A 26,285-nucleotide genomic window follows, 5' to 3' on the forward strand; every position below is an offset into this window, starting at 1 on the left:
TTTATATATTTAAAAGTATCCATCTGCTCTGAAAAAGTGGGTGAATATAAAGGAGCTACAATTGAGTCATTATTTTTTAAAATTGCACCATGCTAATTAAAATGTGACCTTCTTCTAATTATCATGTCCACTTCCAGACTGCTGTACTTCTAAAAATGTGCAGAGTTTTCTAATGAGCACAGAATAAGAAGTGAAAATGTATTTCCCTAGGCAGGATATCAAACTGTTTCTGAAAATCAATGACTTTTAGTCATTTTAAAAATAAGGCAGTCAAGCAACACCTTTAAACAGAACTTCCTGAATTCACTTCCAGATGTCCTGGACTGGAGTTTGGCACTTAGCTTTATGTATGGATGGGCAACTGTCAAAGGTGTTAAACTACCCAAGGGAACTGGTTCACTTTCAGAAGAGTGGCAGTGTCACACATTCAGGGCAAGAGGGACAAATACCTTTGGTACACAGAATTTTTAGATGCAGTAGACAGTTCAATGTATACAAAATGCCTGTAAATACTCTGTACAGTGTGAAAATAATGGTGAAAGAAAGCAGCTATCATTGTTATCTGGTTTCACTATCTGATAATAATTAAGATCCCTTTGGGAGGTGCATAAATCCACCCAAGGAGGGCTTCTGCTCGTGGCCACTTACCAGCACTTTTCTGTGGCGCTATTACATTTTCAAACTAAACAAAGCAAAGAGTAAGCCAGGCTGTACAGGGTAGGCTCTTTCCACACTGGTCTCTGACAGAAGGCCAGCCCATCCCTGGGGTCAGCTCTGGCTGCACAAAAGTGGAGTCCTTCTTTTCTGTGAGGTCAGTCCAAGTGCTCAGAAACAGGCACGAGCTCTGCCCCCTCCTACCCCACCTGACCATTTATTTGACACGGACCTTTCCAGATCCTTGCAGGGACTTTTCTCTTTTTTGCTGTCCAATGAAGCATCATGAGGCCATGCTAATATTCCTAACGGATAAGTAAAGGCAAGTCTGGGTTAGAAAACAGCCAATCTCAGCTTTGCAGTGTTCACAGTAACCAGCTCCTGGCCTGATCAGACAGACAAGACTAATTTCTTTCACCCTTATCTACCACATGACCAGAGCCAGGCTGAAAACAGCTTGTGGGAATTTCCAAACTCAACCTGTTGCACCAGGAGAAGTGCTGGACTTTTCATACCTCTTCAGTGGCAGCCTTCTTAGCAAACTGGGTTGAAATCAAGGGTCTTAATCTGCAAAGAAAGAAAGAAAAAATGCTGAACAGCAGAAAAGTTGCACAAGACTCTGACACAGAGTATTCACTCTCCAAACAGTGAAAGCACTTTGCTAGTGTTATGTTGTGCAATTACTTTTTTAATGATTTAAGATAAAGACCAGAGAGCCACAAACGCCACGATAATTAACACACACATTCCCTTGGACGCGTCTGTCCCGGATCAAGGTAATAGGGAAAGAAGCCAGCACAGTAGCAAAACCTCATCTCAAACGGCAGCCCCAGCTTCTCCCCAAGGTCTCTGAAATAGCTACGTTTGTCACATTTTACAAAAATCAAAAGAAAAACGATTTTTGGAAGAATGCAGACATGGCAAGACTGGGTCATGCTCTGATTACCTAGCACTGGTCTGCAACTGCTTCCCTGTATCTGATGATACACAGAGGATACCAGTCAGATTATGCATGCAGGATACCATAATCATCACAGGCAAGATTTTAACCTCCAGCTATAGAAATCATAAAAAAAAAACCCCAAAGAAAACAGGGACCTTGAATACCTTGAATGGGAAATGAGAGAAATTGAATGTAAACATTTCTTAAAACTGCATCAGCTGTGAAAGAGACCTGCATATTTGGGGAGAAGAGCTGGATCAGTATAACTTTACAGCTAAGTGTTAAATATTATTACTTCTGAAAAACATTTCATAGTCTGTTGTTTCCTTAATGCCAAGCAGGCTGCTCTCAATCCATCATTTAGTGTTACTTTCTGGTCTCTCCTGCTCATCTAGATGTTTCTATCTAGTCACGAAGAGGATGACTTGCTTTCCACAGAAACCCTGCTCAGACAGCTCCTCAAGCACGTCTTTTAACGAAGTCTAGGCAAACAACTTTAATGAATACCAATTTATGCCTCCAGAGATACAGTCTTTTATGATAAGCAGTATTTTACTCTCATTTTTCTCTTAGTCATTCCTCTGTGTTAACACACAGAAACTGGTTGTTTTCCTACATATTTATTTATTTATTTCAAATAATCAGCAGGAGGAAACAAAACCCCAGAGAATGAGCGGGGGAGCCTCAGATCATTATCTCTGATGGTGGAGACAATATTAAAATACAAGATATGGCTAAGCTTCAAAAAGGTTCAAAAACTGGTCATCTCTGAAATGCTTTGCAGGACCCAAAAGCCATTTCAGCAACTCAAGTAACTGAAGGTGCCTCCTCCCAGCAGATCAAAACAAAAAGAAGCTAGGGGAATGTTTCAGGAGCTGCGCCACTGAAGAATCCAGAACACATTATTCTGCTACTGATACTTCTTGTCATATTATATAATTACAAAAAATTTCAAGAGACCTAAATAAATATCTATTACTTACAAATCCTGGTCGACTTCTGGGGTCAGAGAGAATATATCTGAAAGTTTGGACACACTCCTCCCTGTGTGCTCAGCCTTCTCTTTCCATTATCTAACCCCAATTGTAGATTTTTCACCTTTAAATGCTGTCTAGTCCAACCCCCTGCAAGGAGCAGGGATGCCTTCAACCTGACCAGGTTCCTCAGAGCCCTGTCCAACCTGACCCTGAATGTTTCCAGAGACAGGGAATCAACCACCCCTCTGGGCCTGTGCCAGTGCTTTACCACCCTCATAACAAAGAAAAAAAAAAAAAAAGAAAAAAAAAGAAAAAAAAAAGAAGAAAAAGAAAAAAAGTCTTCCTTAACTCCTGAGATTTGAGAGTACCTACCTACTTTCCATCACTGTTTTCCAAAAAAAATCACCCTGCTTAGTTGCTTATAAACATATGATGCAGAAAAGCCAAAAGGTTGCATAGCTGAAGGATTCTAATTACCAAACAGGTTGTGTTTCATTGACATGACTGAAAAACACCCAACACTGGTAAGAAATGAAGGACTTTTATTTTAAACCTGTAGTCATGATTATTGCAATTAACACTGTACCAAAGATAGCACCTTTTCCCTCCTGCTACCCAAAGACATCAGACCTCCCTGGAGCACCCTGAAAATATTTCCTCCCCCCAATTAAAATCAAGCTGTTGAGTAAGACTCACAAGGTAATCAGAAACTGCTGACATTTCTTTCAGAGCAAATTATACATGTGCTCACACAGTGAAGAAAACAATCACAGCTACAGGAAGCAGAGAGTAAACATTCCAGTTTCATTTTAATTAAAATGGTCCCCTAATGAAAATAAAAAGATTCACGTTTATGAAAAGCCTATTTGCAAAAACTTTAGTGCTACATCCAAGAGCCCTTCTATACCATTTCTCAGCAGCAAGGGACTCTTCACACCCAAACTGAAATTAAAGCTGTATTTCTGTTCCACGAGAGCCGCTCACAACGCGCACGTCTTTGCCTCCTTACTACGAATACAGCACTGCCATCTGATTTGGGCAATACAGCTTCTCTCTCAGCATAGTACAAAATGCATCCAGAAGCCCTGGGGTGGACCTTGGTCCTGCCATGGATGGTCAGCACCTGCTGCAGGCCAGATCCAAGGGGGTCACTCATCACCTGGGTGGAACAGCCTGGCCCACTGCCCCTCCATACTATCTGCTTCCTAAAACACAAGCCACGAAACTGGAAAAAGGTAAAACCACCACAAAGAGACACAAAAACTTACTTCCCTGCTGAAATAATGGCTTTGATTCAAACAACAGCTATAAAAGTCACAAATATATAACCCCCCTGGCTCTCCTTACGCCTATGGAGAACCCTACTATTACTGTACAAAACCGTTTAAGAAGGTTTTATAGTTGGGGTGTTGTTTTGTTTCTTAAATGCCCCAATGTCCTGACCTCCTTAAACCAGAGCAGCTGCTGCCACACCAGCCATATGGAGCAATAAATTACTGGCTGCCATGGCTACAGATACGGGCTCCTTCTGCTGACTGGCTGCACCTCAGAGGGTGGAAAAAAGTGTCTTCATGGAAAAGCATGACTGCTTTTGAGGCTGGAACAGGTCCGAGTATTAATGATCAAAAAGTACCTTGAAAAAGTAATTGAAGTATCTTCTCCAGCTTTCACTGGGCATGACTCAACCTCATCTGTAAAAGCTACCAAGAGACACACGTGCACATAATACACTATAGAAGAAAGAGCCTGTCCATCAAAGTCCAGACTGAATTAGAGGTTCATAAGCTCCATAAATAATGACAAGCTACACTGAGGTACAATTCCACATATACTGAAGTGACAACAGCAACCATTTAAAATGTGACGACGTGACTGGGAAATACTGGGGCTCCTGGTCTTTCAAAGTGTGTCAATTGTCATTCACTATTTATGATGACTTCTAGTTTGGAGCATTTTCCTTATGAACTTTGCAAACTAACACAGTACCTTGTGGGAGGGAATAACAGAACAAGCAACTTTCTGAACAGCAATGTGATCCGTAAAAGGGGATAAAAAAGATTTCACATAGCCCCAAGTGTGTTACATCCACACTTCAAACCACTTCAAAAATTATGCAGATCTACTAATACTCATGTCAGCCAACACATGTAACACTGGAAGCAGATTATCTTGACATATTTGTGACAAAAACTAATGGCGTGGTACAAGGCATCAGAGGCTGCTCCCTGCCGAATCCGCTCCGCTCTCAGCTGAGATGTGCACGATAACATCTGGGTTTGTCCTCCAGCTCAACAGTTTAAAAGAAGATTCAATATAATAGCTCCTGACAGGGCTGGAGATCACACAGACTGAACTTTCAAAGTGTTTTTCTCTGAAAAACAAGCTGGCTGTGACAAACAACAGTTTTTATTTTGCTTATTATTTAATAACAAAAGATTACACAGCACAGTACATGAAAGAGAAAGAGCAGTGAGAGGTAATAAACCCACCTCACTTGCATCAGACTGTTCATCCACCAAAAAGTTTGACAATACCATAACAATCTCCTCAGTGCAATCCTGCAAGTAATTTGGAAACTCACCCAAAGCTCTGTTTCTTACTGAATTTTAATTTAATCCACCCATGTAGTGAACATCTTATTGCTGCTTACCGCCCATACTAATTTTGTACACGGATGGTCCCAGAATAAACAATGGGAAGCAGAGATTGAACAGAGCCAACAGCCACAAGCCAGCAGTGTAATTATGCACGTCATCCAAGACAACTGCCCATGAAACCTGTATATCCATGCACAGGCTTTTCATGTGCAGGGACAGAAAAAACTATTGAGAAATGGCTCAACAAGACACAGGTCAGGTTCTTCATGCTGGCTGAGATCCTCCTCTCACCTGAGGCCAGATGGTTTTGCCTCAGGAGATCAGTTTACTTGACATCTGTGTGAGAAGAAAATTAATATAAATGTTTAGACAGGCTAAGAGTGCCCTTTAATTAGGTACCATCAATGTTATCCTTACCAGAAAGCTGGGAATTACCTCTCTGCAAGGATTTAAAGCCCTTCTTGGAAAGATAACAGCATCAGGAGATACTGACCCACTGTCCTGCCATTGAGTCAGGACAAAGGGGTGACCCTCCCAGAGCTGGATGACTGCTGTTTCCCAGAGGGCAAAACGAAGGCTGCAATGAAAACCATAACCCTGGAGCACTTCAGGGTTTGCACATCCAGCTGTGGATCCCACCATCTTCCACATCTGCTTCTGCCTGACAGCCAGATGCTCACAGGAGTCAATCCCACCACCCAAGAGGAAGTGGAGGCACACAGCCAAGGCCATGGCTGGCCATGACACCCATGGAGAGCAGCATGATGCCCTGAAGACAGGGGCTGGGGGTCAAGGTACGCTGCACCACCTCAGAAGCCCAGACACATCTACAGACACTATCATGCTCTGCAGAATGACAAAGCACCTGTGATGCTCACACCTTGAAACCGTGTGTGCCTGAACGTGAGGTAGGCAGGTGGTTTTGGCTTTCTCAAGACCAGGCTCTTTACCCTGTCCAGCTCACCATCACTGTGAAAGCCTCAAGGAGTTTCCCTGAATTGCTCCCCCGAGTGCCAGGGCTGCAGAGACCCCAATCAATGGCAGAAAGACTCCAACTAAGAGCACGTCCAAATTGCAATGAGCTCAGCTCCCACACAGCGAGGTCCCACTGGAGATGGCTCAGTGCTGCCAGCTGTACAGATGTGACTGATGGAGCAGCAGGCAGGGTCTGAACCCTCCTGGCTACCAACAGACAGCTAAGCCAGTTCCTGTTACCTCTGCTCCAACAACCCTGTGTGAGCTCCAACTCCACCAACAGTCAGTGCTTTTGTCCTGTTTCTGAGCATGCAACACTACAGAAAGAGCCATTTCAAGCAGGAAAAAAGCAAACTGAAGTTGATGACAAAACCTAAAGTGAAATGAGGAATTGTTCCCACTTCTGATTCCCACTCAGTCCTCTTTCATGCTGGATCAGAGGAGCTTGGCTTTCATCAGTGCAGCACCAGACAACACGGCACTGAGAACATCTTCAGTGCTACTGAGAGCCGCCTCTCCCAACACCTGCAACTGAGCACTGAGGGACCAAAACTCGCAGGAGGAAACTGGAAAAAAGTAAGAATCCCTATCATTCACTAAGGAATAGATCTACCACTGAGGAACTAAGCACCTACATCACTCACCAAAAGGCTTTTGAAAGGCAGGAACTATGCTAGAGTGTTGTGAGTTAAACACCTAATTCAGGCTTTTCAGAGAGGGGCAAGGGCTATGACATCTGTCTCCAATAACCCAGCTCAGAGTGGGCAGTATTTTTCTGCATAGCTGCAGCACTTTTTCCTCAATTAGATGCTGGAAAATAGCAACTTGCTGTTCTTCCCACTGACTAAACCAACAGATTTTCAACAGCAAAAATGAAAAGAATGACATATAAGGCCATCTCATTGGGACCAAATGAAATTATGCTCCTGCAGCAGATCCCAAACAATATCTGCGTATATCTGCTTCTAAAGGAAATTGCTGCAGACCATGGGAAATTACAATTGCTTCAGGACAAGACAGGCTGACTGATCTAATATTTCTGGTTGACACACCTTCTTCCTGGGTTTGTCAATAAAGATACTGATGAGCTCATCTCTCCACAGGTCAGGAAAGTATTAGTTGAAAACACGCTATTCCTTTCACCATGGAAATTTTTCCAGATGAAATGATGGCAGCAAAGCAAATCTGCACCTTGCTGAGAAAAGCTACTTAAAATAAGGAAGCTATGAAGCATTTTAATGAAGGTAAATGAGTAATCATAATGGTCTCAGTTAAGCAAGTCTAATGGCAGTGTCACTTTTAAGACATGGGCGTGAGACAACTCATGTGGTGACAATCCACATGTCTTAACTATCATGTAGTGCCATCTTCCAAATGGCAACAGTGCAGAATGCAACTGAACCATTGCAGAAAGAACCATTATTAGCAGATAAGGCAAATAAAAATAATTTTTAAATTGTGCTTGAAACTATAGCAACAAGAAGTGAAATTTTAGGAGTTAAATGAACACATTATCATCTCAACAGAAGGACTGTGCTATTGAAAAATTCTCAGCAGTAGCACTGCCGTCTGTTTCTGGTGCAAATATATTTTTCTATACTCAAGCAAGGAGGATTACAGATGTTTGCTTTTGGACAAGTGTTTAGATCAATCTTAACCTCATGAAAGCTTCAAATGAGGCGAAAGATAAAAAGAAAACACCTTAGTAACCTGCAGTCTCTGGGAACAATTCATTGAGGTTGTTATACCCAAAGGTGATGCCAAATCGATCGCTGGATCTTCCCTGTTGACATTACAAGGACAAAAATCATACCAGACAAGAGAGTAACTCACTTCTTCCACAACTCTAGCAGCCTATACCACCAGGCAAATTCAGTTTCTCTCATCCAATTATGTAGGCAAAACTAATATTTCAGAATTCAGGCAACTATAGATTCATACAAGTAATCCATCAAGGAATAAAGATGGATGACTGACTTTTTTTTTCCTTGTGTCTGGTCTATTATACATTAAAGAGCAATTTCACTGGCAGCCATCTGGAAATCAATGTATTCCAAGCTTTATTTTATGATTACCAACATTCCCCTTCGTAACTCATTTCTAATTATAAGCAATAAATCATTCCTTCTTGCTTGTAATTTATAACAGCCAATTATGGCAAACCTCTTATTTAAATAGCAAATCTCACTGTAAAACATCACATATTTTGAGGAATGCACGGAACATCTAATCAGGCAGCTGAATGGTAGAACCATGATTTAATGTGGGTTTTGCAGCCACCAAGAAGACACAAGTGGAAGAATCCGCCCTCCCCTGTGACCCTTACACACCAGAACTTTTCAAAACTGAAAGCACAGGTCTCATCCGCCTGACTTGACATAGAAGAGATTTACACACAGCAATACGTGAGCCAGGACACAGCTCAGGGAAGGCTGGTGTCAAGGATTCCCTTTACTGTGTCAGGAAATGAATGAAGAGGCTGTGACAGAAGAAGTTGTAGGTTGGTTAAGTAAGAACTTCTGGGCAATGTCCAGTTTCATTTTAGGAACTAACAGTGAAAGAACACAGCTCTAAATTTAATATTTACAAAAACAACTCAAGTAGCTTTTCCCATATCTGGATTTGTGTTCAAAATGGGCCAGCCTCCTCCCCCCAAGCCAAAGGACTCCTCCATGCACTGCCCAGGTGCTCAACATCACACCTACTCCCTGTTACATGGGTTTTGTAGGTGCTAGCATAGGGTATGAGCAAGGCACTCATTCAGATCACTTCTCCCCATCCCTCCCAGCAGGGAGAGGATCAGGCAGAACAAAGCAATGAAACAGTTGGCAGAGAAAAAGTGTCACCAAATAAATCCGGATTCTTCCTCTGGGGAGAAGCCTTTAATGGTGGCTTACTATGGCAACACTTACCAACAGAACACCAGCAAAGAAATGTAGTGGAGGATGTCAGATAAGACCAAACAGGGTCAGTCCAAAAGCACAGGCAAGGACACAGAAAAAAATTTAGTTCTATTTGTTCTTCAGTGTAGGTCTGAGTAACAGGCATGTGAGTGCAAACACAAGAGAGAGGCTTCTTATAAATAGCTCTGCTGGGATTTGTCCGTTAGGAAAAAAAAACTCACTCTTGTCAGAAAAGTATTTGATACAATTTTGGATACAGAATTTATTACATGAGAAACTGATCTCAGGAACGTGGAAGTGGTTCCCACTGAGATTTTATTCGGTCATCACACAGCTCGAGTCTGTTCCAGCTTCACATCGTGTCATCTGGTAAGCGTTTACAGTAGGAATCTAGGGAACTGGATTTGGAAAAAATCCATCACAACTGACCTAAATCTGATCTGACCTGAATAATCAAACTGAATACCAAATTCAAAAATGGCTAGACAAAAGAGAGGAGTGGGAATTCTTCAGCTGCAGAAGTTCTCTCATGCCCTCCTCGGCCATTCATTGGGTTAGGTACCCTTCTCTTTTCCCAAACAGCCATGGTGATGGAGGCTATGTGAACATCCCCTTGTTCCAAAGGTGTCAAAGGCAAATGCACAAGTGCTGCAGGCTCCACCATGTTCCCTCTCTTTTTGAGGTGCCATTCACTCACAGTGAATGTGGTGGTGCATTCCTCCCTGCCAGGCCACACTATGATCTAAGCGAAGCACCTGGAAATGGGCAATGGAAGACAGCAAGTGAATAAAAAAACCCAAAGGGAACGCTTTGGATGGGCAGTGGTGACCATGTCAGTACCATCTGGCTGTGTCTTTGCCACAGAGTCCCCCCAGAGGGTGGCCTTGGCCGATGTGGTGCTGCAACAACCACCGGGAAATGTTCTTTTAGACCCACGGCCACGCCAGCCCACCCTACAACCACATGTCAAAGTCACAACCTGCCTTGTCACCAAGCCCTGCCCGTATTGCTGCTTCAGGGTCTCAGGGGGTTACACTGCCAGCACTGCTTTTTTGCTGAGAGACTGAGCTGAAGATGTACAGGTGCAGCACCGCCTAAGCAACACACAGCAACTCTCCTCCATAGATGGATCATTATTTACAGAGACCTTGTAGAGATGTGTTCAACAAAAAGTTTCATCACTTTCAAGATTCCTTATCTTCTTTTTATGAGAGATCTAAGTATTATTTATTAGTCTTCTCCAAACACAAAGCTCAAAGGCATTTTAACATCTGGTTTACTCTCTCAGCAGTGAGAACAAGAACACTCTGAAGAAAACTAAAAAATCACTAGCTTGATGTCGGTGAAACTTGGGCAGTATTTCTGGCAAAAACTTTGAACAAGGATGCAAAAAACAGCCTGTAGAAAACTAAAGGGAGGGAGAAACAGACACCAAAGCCTGTAAATTTCATTTTGAAAATAAGGCGTCATTCTTACTATGCCTGTGGATGTGTATCTTCCCCATACAAAGTTTTAAAAGCTTTATATAAACTATACTTCTAAGCAAGCTTGTAATTAGCTAGGGGCAGGCTTGGCTTTAATTACAGCTTGAAGAGGCACACATTATGGAAATACTTAGCTAATAACCACAGCGATGCTCTGTTGATGGCTGAGGTCAGACCAGCATGTGATTGCCATGTAACCACCTGAGTACTTTCTGTCCTGTGCAAACTGGGCTCCCTAATGAAGGAGCAGGACTGGTCTGTCAGGTCTTCCTCCCTGCTTTGCCATACAGGCTAAGCCAGGCTTTGCTGGCAGCAGGGCTGAGATGTCCTGCAGTGTCCTGCTGAGTGCCTGCATCTGGTCTCCCTGCTCCTTACAAGAGTGCTGTGGGATACCTGTTCTCACCTCACCTGGAGATGCTGTGCAAAAGGAACCATGAACCTGACAGAGATGAAACTGCATCATTTCAGCACCAGGCAAGAACAGCCTACACCCAGAGCATGAGTTGGACAGATACCAGCATACACTGTGAATACGTACACAGTAACCTGTACAGCTTTTTTCAAAGTTAATATGAGGTTGATCCCACATCCCATCCCAAAAACCCAACAGGACAGTCTACAGGAAGAATACATCTCCAATACAAAATTCCTGCAAGTTCACACAGCTCTCTCACAATTTTGGATCCAACCTTTACTGGCCTAAGAAAGGACCAAAAAGTAAACTGTACTTTATTCCCACCTCAGAAACTGCTTGCCTGGCAATCTCTACTTGGGTATAAGTATGCATGGATAATGAAGTGCAAAACCAATACAAATCACTGGGAAAATGGCTGTTAACCATTGAATATGACACCAGCTTAAAATATGCATTGCTACACTCTGTGGGTGCTTGCTCATACACTCTGTTATGTACCAAAGAATCGCTGAACTGGGTCACAGAAGCCCTTCATGATCTAGAAGTCCTGTCTTTTTCACAATGCATTTGGTACAGATAAAGAGATGGGTATAAAAAATGCAGACACGTTTTTTTTACAGAAAGAAAATCCCAAACGGAAATGTGTATGAAGGAAAACAATACTAATTGCTGTTTTAAAATCTGTGTACAATACATGCAACTGCTTTTGAGCGCACTGGGGAGCAGACAGCACCATCTTCTCCAGTGTGTGTAAGGTTGCACATCTGTGGTGACGTTAGGTGGGCTTTGCAGGGGATCCTATGTGTAAAGAAGACTTTCTTGGCAGTGCCTTAACACAGCTTAATACTAGTGTTAACAGATAGAATTATCCAGTAGAAACCTCACTCTAACTGCAGGGGAGATGCCTCTCACAGCCTCTCCTGGCTGGTTTAACTGGATCAACTGGAAAACCTGTCCAGGTGAAGACTCCACTGCCCGCAGTCAGCTGCACGTGGCTGGTGAACAGGGGGCAGCTCTGGGCCACCAGTCCCTAATCTGGTTCAGCCAAAACAAACCAGGTCAGCCGAAGGAGACCTCTGCTAAATATTACCTTTGAAATTGCTGGAGTTTTCACAATTAGTTGAAGGGCACTTGCACAAGCAGGTCAGGCAGCAGGTCTGAGCTGAGTTCTGCTGGGAAGACGTTTTCCTGACCTTGGCTTACAGCCAAGGCTCCCAACACCTCATCCGCACTGAGCCCTCACCTGGACAGGTGGAAGGCTGACCCCAATCTCCAACATTCAGATGGACAAAACTTCTGTCACTGGGAATCAGCCACTCCCCGTCAAAGCAAAACACGGCAAAACCCACGTGACAAGATCTGTTTAAAAATCCTTACTCCGCCTCAATTTTTTACTCAACCCTTCCAAGAAATTATGACCCCTGGTGCGTAGTTCTTCAGCCAACAAAAATCCAGCTTCTAAGAAGGGCCAATGTAAAAGCCAGGCAAGCAATTCCTCGTGCTGAACATCCTCTCCTCCACTTCACTGTAGCTATGGAAGATGCATTAAAAAGAAAATTACTGCAGCTACAAGGCTTCATTCAAAAACTGCTCATGCACATCCTGAACTCTGTGTGCACAGAAATACTGAGGGGCTGTGGTTGTCCTTCAGCACTGTGCTGCTCCAACTGTGAGGGAGTCACATAAATGCTGTGTAAGCTACACTCCTACCACAATTACTAAGATATGGGCTGTGAACAGTAAAAGAAGTTCAACTGACCATGAAATGTGCAAATACTACAATAAATAGATATTTATACACTGTCTCATTTATACAGAATTCCTCCTTCCCATCCTATCATTCATATTTTGTCACCGTATTGTGCCTAGTTTTTCAGACAATTTTGGACATATAACAGATTTTAGTACTACTCTAGTGACAATGTGTAAAATCTTAAACAAATGCTATCCATCTCAAGTAAATCCCTGCTTTTTCCTTTGTACTTAGCAGAGCTTGCTCTCCAACCCCGCTGTGAAATAATTGTATTGAACAGAGAAGACAGCAAATTCCCACTGTAGTTCAAATCCCTCTAAATACTAACCTGTGTTTGAAGATCAATAAAAAAAATGTACTTTCAGGTTAACCTTCTGCCCCCTTTTTTTTTGTTTTATTTTGAACTTCAACTCCTCACATTAAAAATTCACAGCAAAGAAACCAATATTCCTGCAAGACCTGGGCTACTTGGAGTGAAGTGCTCAGCAGCAGTGTGAGGCTGGGCATGCACAGCCCCTGTCCGGGCACCCTCTCCAAAGGGAAGGGGCTCCCCGCCGCACACAAAGACGAGGCTGTTTGGGCTGAAGTCACAACTTCAAAGACCAGCAGCACAGAATTTGCCAACTTGCTTGGCCATTCAAGCAAATGTCAACTGAAACAAAAGCACACCCAGGAAAAGTTGTTACCGAACACCACGCTGGGAAAATAATGCAAATTTGTATCAATGATCAACTCAGCTTTAACCGGGCCTAATGAGCAAGTTGCTTATGGGTTTGGTGGGGTTTTTTTTCATCACCACACTCATTTTGCTCTCTAAAGGCATTTCTGAAGTATGAGTTTCAGAAAAAAACTTGATTTCAAAAAGAAACAAACAGTGACACCCTCCCCTGCTTTTTAAAGAAACTTTAATGCATAACGTTTAGATCGCGTACATTCTGTACTTGGTCAAAATATGCAGCAAATGCCTAAGAAGTGCTTGGCCCCAGGGTGACAATAGTCTGCACAGACTCACTCGTAACACACGCCTGCCTTTCAGCTGTTTAATCTCCATACACTGCATTTCCTTTATCAGCACCGTCTTAGTTTTTTGTGTCTACAAAGTATCGTGAGAACATCAATATTTGGCAAGCTAACTTGGGCTTTTAGCATGACATCACAGACTTCTGGGTTACTTTGCTCTGTTGGTTAGTAAAATGTTACAGCAAATAAATAGTTGTATAAAAGAGGGTTTTTTGTTGTGTGGGATTTTTTTTAATGCAATTTAAGTGCTATATTGCAACATAAACACTTTTTACTAGGCATGTTTTTATAGAAAACGTTTTACAGAGTAAAAGATATTGAATCAGATTTAAACACTGAATCAGATTTAAACACATGCACAAGAGACTTCCATTAGAAATTAATTTGGTAGCAATTTATGATACTTTGGTGTGAATTTTCACAGTCACTCTTAGAGCAAGAACGTATAACTTCAGAAGTGTTACGTTTTGCCTGGCCTCAATGGGGAAATTACAGCACTAAGGTTCTTGCTACCTCTGGGCTTCTGAGTATTAATAATTTATTTGAAAATCTTAATACAAGAGCCAGAAAGCAGCCTAAACCTCTTAAATAAAATACATGTTTCTACCAGGAACACACTTCACACAAAGGTGATAAAACCAATTGCCAACACTGGCAAAAGTTGATCAGTCCAATACTGAATTAATTTACTGCCTCTACGTCTTCCCACTGAATTCTGACGCCCATGCTAGCAGTCCTAACATTCAAATTCCCCATCCATCTCACAGGATATATATGAAAAAACACACTTCAGAGACGGCATACGAGTGATGTGGCGTTTGCACCAAATGGCAGCACCATGCAGAGAGGCCGGGAGCAGATTTCTCTCATCTCTCAACAAAAGCAGTCTGGGGAGGCCGCTGAGCGAGTGCTGTCCCTGCAGTCATGCCCTGGGCTCCTGGCCCACCAGCCCTCCTTGGCAGCACAAGGACTGTGTTTGGCAAAACCACACTGGAAGAGCTCCCCTCGCCTGCCATGCGCCGATCCCTGCCACCCCCCCACGGCCCCTGTTAACAGCTGTCGGTGTTTAATGCACTTTAGTTCACACACAAAATCCATGGGGTGTTCCAGCTCCCAGGAAGCTCAGGGCACAGGCTCAGGAGCTTGGGATGACCAACCGCTCTCCTGTAGACATCACCTGAACAAATCCTCCAGGATGATGAAGGAGAGGCCAGGCTGATGCTGATGCCTGACCCACCAAACCTAGCTCTGCCCTCCCCCCGTTTCCCAGTTTTCAGAAGAGGACTCCATCAGACTCATGCCCACATCAGCAACAGCATCTGAGACCCAACCAAACGTGATTGCTCCCAAATGCTGGTATCCACCTTGGCCAGCAAGCATGTCCAGGTGCGTGTCCTCTTACACAAACCAGCACTTGCGCAGCCTGGTTTTTGCTTTCCTTTCCCTCACAGATTTCAACATCATGGTTCAGATAAGATGATGCGAAAGCCCCTTACGTTTTTTAAAGGATAACAACACCCCGAGTAGGTGTCTTTAGCAGCAAGAGCTAAAAAGTTAAGACTCTGCATGTCAAACTGCAACGCAAAGTTGGCTTTAGTTCTGACATGAACAGCGTGCAAGCCTCATTTTTATTAAAAACAGATGAAACAAGTCCCAATTCTTTTTGAATAGCAAAACTACTGAAGAGACCTGGTGGAGTTTAGCACAGCGGGAGGTTTAGTTGTCTATCACCACACGTTTAAACACTTGAGGTCTCCGCAATAAATGCTGAATTGAATTCACCATCAAAAGACAAAATCCATGTTCTATCTGCCAAAACCTTTAGCAGCCTAAACAGAAAATGTCACAATTGATTTCCAGCAAGGATACAGAAATAAAAACCGACGTTTTCAAGTCTTTAGGGGATAGATAGATAGACAGATAAACACCATGACAGACAGATGAATTTATTGCTACAGGTAATTTTTTTATTCCTCCTAAGAAATAATCAGCCTCCAAATGCATTGTTACAGCTAAATAGATTAAGGAAAAAAATCCCCAACTAATGAGTAATTTTATTGTTAAATTCTCTGGTCTGTCACAACCATCGGCCTAGAGGTATAAAGCAAGCAGATTTTTTTTCTAAAACACTACTGTTTTATTTGCATTAAGGTTAAAGAGCTTCCTCTCTCCTTGACTGGTGTCAGATGCAGTAAAGTAAAACCATTTGAAAGGAGAAAAAAAAACCCGCCCGGAGCAATTAAAAGCGCTGTTTTGGAGGCTCTTTTCTTCCTTCTCCACTTCTCTGACAAAGTCATGAACTACCTTTGGGCTCACTTCACACCACAGAGCTGCTGCTGGGGTTTGCCTGCAGAGCCCTCCCGAACCCCGTCCCCCGAACCCCTCAGCTCCAGTTCTCTATTTGCTGCGGGAGAAGGTTGGGCTGGTGCATTCGAAGATTCCTTCTCTTCTCTCTAAATTTAGCATGGGTTTAAAACTGCTGATTTAAAGAGTGCAGTGAAATACAGAGCAAAGGGAGCGTGAGCCAGTGTCCAGAAACTCTCCAGGTTGACTGCCAGCGTTTACTGAGCACACGATGCTGGTGAGCTGATAAGCTGTCTGCTCTGCTCACAGCCAGGCTCCCACGTTTGAGAGGACTGTGAAATAAGCAACTTCATAACACTGCTGTAAGGGAATTAGTGCTAATATTAGAAAAACGATTTTGAATAATCAGGCTCTGCAAAATGCAGGCCTGCTAAGCAGCAAGCTGGACCACTTTCAAAGCTACCGTGTAACCTGCTTTTATACATCCCTTTTGACATGAACAACTGACCTGCACCCAGCATCAGATTTTAGTTTCCCCCTTCTGTTTGCAGCACTAAAAAACCCAAACAAACAAACAAACAAAACACTTAAAGCAATTGCTCACACTTGAAATGGTAAAACATCTGTGAAAAGGCCACCAGAGTGGGGAAATAATTAGCTGATGATTTGTTTCTTTAGGACTAAACCCACTTTAACGGGGTCAACAGGAGCAACGGTGGAGAGAGGTCAGGACAGCTCCACTTCACAGCAGCACGGCCCCAGGCTGCAGGCAGGGCTTTCAGCTGCCCCCATTCCAAAGAGCATGTGACAGCCCCACTCATGCAGGAGAAACAAACCAGCCCTGGTGATTTACAAACTCCTTTTAAGATGTTTTCAAACACTTTTGCACTTCTACTTGTGTGAGCAGCCAGAAAAAAGGCACTTTTCAGGTGCTGACTTCAATGGAGGGAGATGAAACTGGCCCAGCCTGGCATCCTCATCCTCCCCTCTCACCCAGTAGTGACCGGGACAAGCAGCACCCTCTGCTTGCACACAGTTACGGTTCACCACCAGCTACAAAGGATCCTCGGAAGTGAGTAAACGCTTCACCATCACCATTTATCTCTTCCAGCTCATGAGTGCCCTAAGGAAGAAATTCAGACTTCATCTAATCAGATACAGCTCCAAAAGCAGACAAAGATCTTAATTAATTTCAGTATTTCGCCTTGAACCTGTATTTTGACAAATGCTGGTGGTCTTCCAACACAGCACCCAACCTTACCACCACCGAGACTACTGCTGTCCCACCAAAATTAGCCTTTTCCTCAGCTGTATCCCAGCTCTACCATTCCATATGCTGCTGTTCCCATCATCTACACTCCAAAAGCTTGCACACTTCCTATCTGTGGGTTCCTCACACCACGCTCTGGATGGGGCTTCAGCATTTCCTCCAGATCAACATCACTATGTTCTCTCCTGCTGAAACCACACTAATGACTCTCATTCTCTCATCTGCAGAGGTAAACTGTTCTCCAAGACAGGCCTAATGCCTCCCTAACCTGTCATACCCTGCTCCTCCAATGAGTGGGCCAAATTGGTCTTTTTGTAGAGCCTCATATCTAATTTGCAGTCCACTATCTCTATCTTTTTCAGCCTTATGGCTTTTACAGCTTCTGCTCCCATGTTCGTCTGCGTTTCAGATTGTATTTCTTTGGATGCATTAGCCTGGATGTTTTCCAAGATGCTCTTTTTTATTTCCTACTCTTGGTTATAATTTTTTTTCCTTAGCAGCACTACTTTGCACAGTCATTTTTAGTCGACTTTGCTGTATGACTCACTTTATTGTCTCCTGCAGATTTCATTAGTGCAGTTTTCCAACTCATTATGGGGTAGGACTGAATTTCATGCATTGTTCAAGCTTTCCACAAAACATCTTCTTGCAAGTTAGCACCCTCCTTGCTGCTCACTTTGGCAGCAGTGGAACCGCTGCTCCAAAGGAAAGATCTTGGGGTAAGAGAATCTGCCCAAACAGAGCAAGTTTCCTAAAGTGCTACGAGGAAAATGCTAACAGAGAATCTGGGTGTGTTATCACCATTAGCTCCTGGAAGACTTTGGTTTTTTCCCATGACCTGTTTTGTTAGGTATTTGAAGGTAACTCCTTGCCAGGAACAGATGGTGTTCAAGCAGACAACTGGCAAAGGATCCAGAAGAGTGCACTGAGATGGTGGTGTGTGAAAGTCTGGCCCATTATCCAAAACAATGCTATGAATACAACAGGAGCTGCCAAAAGGCATTGTTTTGGAAAGAAAATGTAGTAAGTAGGACAAAAAAACCCTGTAGGTGACAAAATGGAAGAAACTTTCTGATACAAGGATGGTGCCTTGGCTATTAGCTCAATTTTTGAATTTGTATCAAATAGTCTACAGATGGCTGGAAATGAGTAATGCTTTGACACGTGCCCGGATAAAAGAATATGATAATGATCTTCCACAGATGTGATGGCACAATTAAAATAGCGGACAAGAGAAGCACTTTTTCAGAAACACTTAAAACCAAACAAATCTTAATGCTGCACCAAATGCCTTCAAGTGGCTGAATAAATTTCGTCCCCATTTTTACTCCAATATTACCTTACTTCAGACTAAAAAAAGGATAACATAGGAGACCTTCAAAAGAATTACACCATACATTATGTATGGGTTTCAGATAATCCCTGCTAACTCCAAAAACATTTCATTTTCAGAAATTGCATACTCCCCCAGCATAAACATTTCTAATGATGCAAAATAGAACCAAAAGGGATCAGTCTCCTTTCTAATGCTAAATATTGCACAAGTAACTACCATCTTTGTAATCTTAATGCTGCATCAACACAATTTCCAAAACAGAATACAAATTTGAGAATAAATTGTTAGGAGATTACTCTTCAAGAAAACTATCGCCAGTAAGCTCCTAATAAGACCTGTCACTTTGACCTTCACGCATATTTTTTAACACCTTCACTTGCTGCAATGTTTGTGTGAGTCTAAGTGCAATGAAGAGCCCATTTAGGGAGCAGTCCCTGGTGCATTATGCCTCAGCAAGCCCCAACCTTGAAATACCCATGGAATCACTTAAAATATTTACAGCCCCCAAGGTCAAGCTCTGGAGAGTCTGGACAGAAATCTATCACACTCTGAGGAATGGAAACATTTCTGCCAAACCTCCCTCCCTGAAAAAAGTATGGTTAACAACAATGTCAAAGAATTGTTTTAAGCAAACCCTGCAGATACAAGGAAACACATATTTTTTCTCGTAACTCACCTCTCTGCAACACATAGGTAACATTAATCTCTAGAATGCCCCCTATAAAATTTAGAAGGAAGCAGTCCTAACCACAAGATTTCATGCCTTTATTTCTAGTGACTGCATTTCTGGGGAGCAGGGGATGCTGCAGGTGCGAAGCCAGAGCCAGCATTACAATTCCAAGTGCCAAACACGGCAGCAGAAAAGCCCCATAAAGCTGTTTACCAAAGCCTGCCCTGTTACTCTATTACTCATCAGGGGGCAGTGGGGCCAGAGCAGCTGCTGCGTTTCAGGTTGTGATGTAACTCACTGTATTGCTGCAGAAGCCTCACTGAATGCCCTGAGGTGTCATCGCCCATTCATGCCAGCTCCATATTTCTCTCATATCGGTGCATGTATCTACCATTTAATGGACATATAGGCAACTCCACACTTTGCAACATCACAATCCATTTAGAATTCACTTTTTGCCCCTTAAGCATCCCTCCCTGCACATCATCTGTAAATGATTTTGATTAGGGCATCTTAAGTACAGTCAAATGATTTTGATTACGGTATGATGTTCTCATAATTGAGCAGTACAGGGAAAGTTCTAGTTTTATGCAGACACCATTTTGAAAGAAGTTGTTCGCTCTGTTCCTCCCACTTAAACAGCAAGTTGATCCTTCTCATCCTAACCAACAACTGAAGGCTACTGAAGAGCTACAAAGCCCACAAAATGATACTTGCATAACCATTAACTGAATGTTTGCTGCAATCGAGGCGATAATTAAAAGCCATTAAAAATAATGCCACAGGCTGACCCAGCATTAGTCTCAACCCTTTCAGGCAATGAGAACTGTCACTACAAGTGACAACTTTCTGGCTCATCAGGACACTGGCAAAAAAAAAAGGCCCCAAGAAATCTTGTAGTTTTTTTAAAAAGATCCTAGTCTATCTCACGAGTGAGCTTTTCCACTGCCAGATGGTCGATAGGAATGCTAATGGAAAGAGCTGAAGCTGAAATAAATCTGCCACTTTTAATCAATCACAGACAACTGTGTCATCAATCAATAAGGGACCTGTGTTATGACAAACTCTCTTTGGCTCTCTACAAGCAAAGTTGATAAAATGCATCACATCTATGTATTCATTACCAATATTTTGGGCAACTTTAACATGGGTGTTTTTGAGGGTTAAAGGCTATTTTTGAGGTTATTCTTTCCCTAGCTTCGTGGTGATTTTGGATTCATCCTGAAAAAAACAACAGCTACTAAATGTTAGAAGGTATTTAGATAGTAAATCACTTGGGGGGAAAAAACCAAACCAAACCAAACCAAACCAAACCAAACCAAACCCCACATCACTGTAAGCTCAGAAAGTCCCATTAATTTATAGAATCATAAAACAATTTGGCTTAGAAGTGACCGTTAAAGGCCATCTAGTCCAAGCCCCAAAAGTCAGCTATTACCTGAAAGAAATGCACTCCTTATTTCCAAGTCTTTACCCACACAAACAGGGCGCATTCTCCACTCTTTAAAAAAAGATAATAATGAAAAGATAACTATCCTGACACTCCATCTATGTTTCTTACATTCCACTCCAACCCCTCCAAAAATACGGTGACCACAAAAAACCACAGAGGCAGAAGTCACCACCAAGATAAACAAGTTCCTTTGTGAAAACTGGAAGTAGGAGGAGGAGATTCAAAAGAGTTCCCCCCCACCAAAGGGGAAAGAATCAACCACATGCCACAGGGCCAACAGCTGTAGAACTCGGCATCTTGCTTCAGGAAAGGAAGGGAATCACCAAGGGAAAAAAAAAAAAGATGGCAACAAGTAGAAAAATAACTTTGCTACTTCCATTGCTTAATGGTAGTTTTGCACATATTTTTAACAGACTTCCAAATTCAGCCTCAGTACGAATTGTGTCTTTTTGCTTTCACTGACAATTGTCCATCACTGTTTCAAAATGTAATTGCAAAACCAAGACTCTACGATTAGGTGAAAGAAATCTAATATTTTCCCAGATTAGAGGCAATATGGGATTCAGTTGCTTGAAAGAAAAAATAATAAATGACCGAAGTTACTAAAGCACAAGAGCAAACAAGTAATTTCAAATCCATTTACAGAGACACAGGAAATTATAATTAGCCCAAACTTCATAACTTGTCTATCAGTACAGCAATAAATACATCACTAAAGATGCTTCTCCCTCCTCACCCAATTACAAACTCACAGTACCTAACAAACAAAGACCATCAGTCAACACAAAAAAATTTCAAGGTGGATTTGCAGCTCTCACTGCAAAAAATCAGGCTGACACAGACACTCCTTCACCTTCCCTTCATCAGCCAGTTGAGAGATGACAACTTTGCAATGATGAGCAGCAGAAATGAAGCAGCCACAGTTTGCTTGGGTTTCTTGGGTTTTTTTACATCCCCATCCAAGAGTAACTGTACTGGACAGGATCACTGGAACAGCATGATCATCCTTGGATATAATTTCGAAGGAATATCGAACTGTGTCTGCACACAGAGAACACTGTGGATCCATTTTATGAAATAATGAATGCCAGGATGAGTAGCCCGATATCTTCAAAATTTAAACCCAACAATTTTTATTCCAGTAATAATACTCTGAAAGATAATATGTTGGAGTTATTATAGACTGCTGCAGCATCATAGATTAGTTTCCCAGTATTGATTCTCCGGAGACCAAAAAGGCAGATACGTGAATGTTCCCTGCAGTTTAATCAGTGAGCCCCTTTCAGTGTTTCTGAATTATTTTTCTCCATTTTCCTATTTTTTTTTTTGTGCCTTTGAAGTTCTAAGGAAAAGAAAAACACAGCTATTTTCCCTCTTCATGCAAAATAAAAGGTTCTTTTTCTAGATTTTGAGAGAACTGCAGTCAAAATCATGCTTAGGAGCCTAAGTAAGACAGAAAGACAATAAATAACATTGAGATATGCTTGGTAAGAGCTGAAGAAAGATCATTAAACAAAAGGGTGATGCCCATCCTAAAAAGTCTCACAAAATAAGAAAGGAAAATATTTGCATCAATAGAATAGACAGCATCTACACAACAAAATAGACAGCATCTACAGTAACTTAACTGAGAAAGCTGCAGCATAAATTGGCAAAAATTCAGATGTTTTTAGGTAGATTGTTTCACCATTTCATCCCAAAAGCATGTGCAACGCCTGAGTACATCCATTCAAAGGCCTGCCTCATTATGGAGAGAGCCTCACCATTTTGTGTGGTGCCTGTATACATACCAAAATATACCATATACCACCAAAATGCACCACTTACAAAGCAAAATACACCAAAATACACATCACTCAGGTTTGAGATCATGAACCAAAGCCCACCAAGGTCAGTGGGACAAACTCCAGGGCTAGGTAAGTACAGAAAATCTTCAGGTGATCCATTAACGAAAGATTTGGGAGATTGGAATCACTTACCTAAAGCATTCCTTATCTCATCTTAACGACATTTTTAAAGGAGCTACATCTAAATTCCTCTGCAAAAAATTCTCTCCAATATCAGCGCTTCTGCAGCTCCTGGCTTCAACCCTTTGGTTATGGTGGTAAATTGAGAGTGTTTAAATCATTTCAAATTTACCCTATTAAGTGAATTTAAACTGGAAGCTGGCCAGATATCTCTGGAGCAGTGATGTGGAGCTGAGTGCACAGGCGAGAGGAGCTCTGCTGCTCGGAGTGCTTTAGGAAAAGATAAGTCTTCCAATAAAAGCCTGAAAATCTTCATCAACTTTTAAAATTACTTGGAAGTAGAGCCTGAAATGGGTCACCTCTGCTCCACTATGTTTCCCACAGCACATGCCAACACCCTGCCCAGCACAGGCACAAGCAGCACAAACATCAGCTCTTAAAACTCTGGTCTGTAGAGAGGTAGGGTATTAAAGGTCTTGATTACTGTGCTAGAAAAACCCTTAGCAATTTCATTTGCTTTAAAATGGGTTTTAAAATGAAATCAGCAGATACTGAAATTGAAAAGAGAAGAAAAGTAATTTAGACAAAAATGCATCTGTTCCCGTGGTTGGCCTCTTACAAGCACTCTGCAAAAGCCATCTGAAGTCTGGACTTCCCTCAGTTGCAAATCCTATCAGCAAATGCTGAACCATAAACTTGAGTTTTCTAGTGTCTGGACTTCACCAAAAAGTTAATATAACACTGTGCTTAATACCTGTGAGCTACTGAAGTAGCAACAAAATAATGAATATATACTATACTGCAAGCCCACTCAGTGCCCTGGATCTCAGCATTTCCTACTGCTTCATAATTTAAGACTTCCTTAAGCTTTAAGGAGTAATTTCAAATTGTGACCCAAAGCTAACAGAAAACTACAGCCTAGTAATCATCGGATCTCAGAAATGTTGACGATTCACCCCACGAGATAGAAATAAATGCATGAAACCTGCATTTTCCTCCAACAGCTATTTGAAGAAATTTTTCTGTAAAACTTGTGTGTGTATTTATATATATATATATATATAGCTGCATGTGTAAGAATATATATATATATAACTTTAAAAAAATACAGACTCTGAGGATTACAATGTTGAAAGGCAAACTTTCAATGTGATGCAATTGCATTCATATTTTTCTGCCACTGAACAGAGGCGTTATTTATCCACTCCTGGATAAAACACAGGAAGCACCTGAAAAATGTTGGCTCAGTAAACCCAGCAAATCTTGCAAACAAGTTTGGGCAAACGAATCCCGGAGTCGGGTTTCCCATCCATCATGTCAAGAGTGGTGGGTTGTTTTTCCAAGGGTGGCCAGCCTGACCTACAGCCAGGGCTGCATTGTTGGTGCCAGCGGGGGAAGGCTCCAGAGCAGGAGCAGGCTGCTGCTTCCTGAGAAACCACTCCTGAACACAATGGGGCTCTGGGAGACAATAGTGTCTACGGCTCCTTTTGATGTTTGGAGTTTTTCTAATCTCTTCAGGTTAGATTAAGAGAGAGGCAGCCAGGGGTCGGCAAAGGTCAGGGAGATGAGGTTTATTTTTACAGAAACCTTTCCCTTCCATCCAAGATTTCTCGAGCTACTCAGTCATTTGCTATGAAGTTATTTTGCATTATACAGAATTTATGATTCCTTACAACCTACACACACCACACTTTACATTCGACTCAGTTCGCTGCTTGCAAAAATGTCCAAACCTCAGTGGCTTTAAATCCTTAATTAGCCCTTTTTCTTTGTCTGTCTGCCCTTCATGGCTTCCCCACCCTCCTTTTTTTATTTTTTTTGTGTTTAATAGAAGAGATGCAACTAATGTCATCTCATGCTTTTAGATTTGCTGAATTTGTACGGCATTAGGTTCATTTTCTTGAAATGTCTATCTGAGTCATACAAGATAAATGTATGAAATCCAGTTAAATTCTTTCGTTACCCCAATGCTTTGCTCTTGAAAAGGAACAATAGTATTTCAAGAACTAACAGGAAAATGAAAATAAGAATCGAAAAAAGGTTGTCTATTTCTACAGGGATTTATGGAATTTAAGGTATATATACTCTGGACTTTTCCCATGATGAGACTAAAGCTTTCTCACCAAGTTTCTCTCTTGTACTTTTGGAGTAATGTTCTGACTTGAAAAAAAAAGTTAGACATAATCTGATAGTAAGGCCCAACAATTTTTTATATTCCAGATTTCACAGGGGTTGAAATCACATTTGGACTGGACCAGGTCGTAGGCAAAGCAAATTCCCAACTCACCACTGCCTTCAGACAGTTTTTGAGGTGGGGCAACAAATGAACATGCTGGCAAACAGTAATTTTTTTGCACTGTCACAGCACTGAGAGCCATTGATGATCCTAATCCCCTGGACACTGTCCAGAGGTCGAGGAGAAAGCTCAGAAGGTACAGCCTGACATGGGAATACCAGACAAGTCCCACAGCAGGCAACATCAGTGATACGAGCAACCCAAGCTGCTCTCACAACCACCTTGTTCCACAAACAATCCACACAAAGGAGTTCACCATTCTGCTGCTCTGTTCCCATCATTTTTCTCTGTAATATTTCAATAAGTATGAATAAAGTACAAACATGTCTCTAAGACGTGCTGTATTTGCATATCAAATTTTAAGCCAATATTGCCTGCACACAGTGTATCTGGCAGGGAAAAGAACAAGCTTCTAAACCACCTTCAATTATGTAGCACCTTCAGGCACAGAATTAACCCTAACACTGACTTACTAAAGCCCAGACTGGAAGGTCCCACCTCTGCCTCCAGGAACAAGGCAGCAAAGGGACACTGCCTTGTAATAACCTGCTGCAATGTTTTCAACTACCCTGATTTCTGTCTTGCTTCTCTTCACCTGATAATTTGATTCATTGTTGACTTACATCTATTAATTCATCAGATGACTGATTAATTCAACTACAGCTTTAATCTGATGATTACCTCACTCAACTTCAGCAACAGCTTTAGTTAGGATTCCAAATTATTTTTATTGGTCCATTATAAAATCCATGCAGAACTGTGCAAAGCCATTTTTCTCTTGAAACTACTATGCTACCCCTGTAGACAGGCAAAGATAACCTTACAAAATAAATATGCCAGCCACTTTATTCCACTTCCAAATCTGTATGCGTGTCCTTCATAGTTCAGATTAAAATATCTCAAACCACTCAGATAAAATATGTTGATAACTTCTTAAAAGAACACTATGATGTAACAGCATGTATTTCTTTCACATAAATATCACATCTAAAACCATTTCAGAATTATGAGGTGACAGACTACTGAATACATATCTGACACTTCTATTCTGCATGTGGCCTGAGAGTGCTCTCAATGTCCAACATCATCCAGTGCTCCAATTCAGCAGGAAAATTAGACTCAACTCTGAGTATAAATGAAGATTTAAAACCTATTGCACTATGTCATGCTGTGGGCTGTTACAGCCTTGCTGTATCCTTTAAATTGTCTGGGTTTTGACAGCTGTTGAGCCAAGCAATGCCTGGGAAGAGTGCTCAGGGTCAGAGGTT

At 42.0% G+C, this 26,285-nt stretch overlaps 1 protein-coding gene across 1 annotated transcript in view; it reads right to left on the reverse strand.

Moving 5' to 3' along the window:
* BRF1 (BRF1 RNA polymerase III transcription initiation factor subunit) overlaps window positions 1-26,285 on the reverse strand; it is a 172,939-nt gene that overhangs the window by 7,848 nt on the left and 138,806 nt on the right. Inside the window, exon 16 of the mRNA XM_066188970.1 lies at window positions 1,170-1,221. Within this exon, the coding sequence (XP_066045067.1) occupies window positions 1,170-1,221 (52 nt within the window). The remainder of the gene's footprint in view (window positions 1-1,169; window positions 1,222-26,285) is intronic.

The sequence above is a fragment of the Chamaea fasciata genome, unplaced genomic scaffold, assembly GCF_029207755.1.
Source record: "Chamaea fasciata isolate MVZ Bird 193981 ecotype frontalis unplaced genomic scaffold, bChaFas1.0.hap1 SCAF_7, whole genome shotgun sequence".
Classification (NCBI taxonomy): Eukaryota; Metazoa; Chordata; class Aves; order Passeriformes; family Sylviidae; genus Chamaea; species Chamaea fasciata.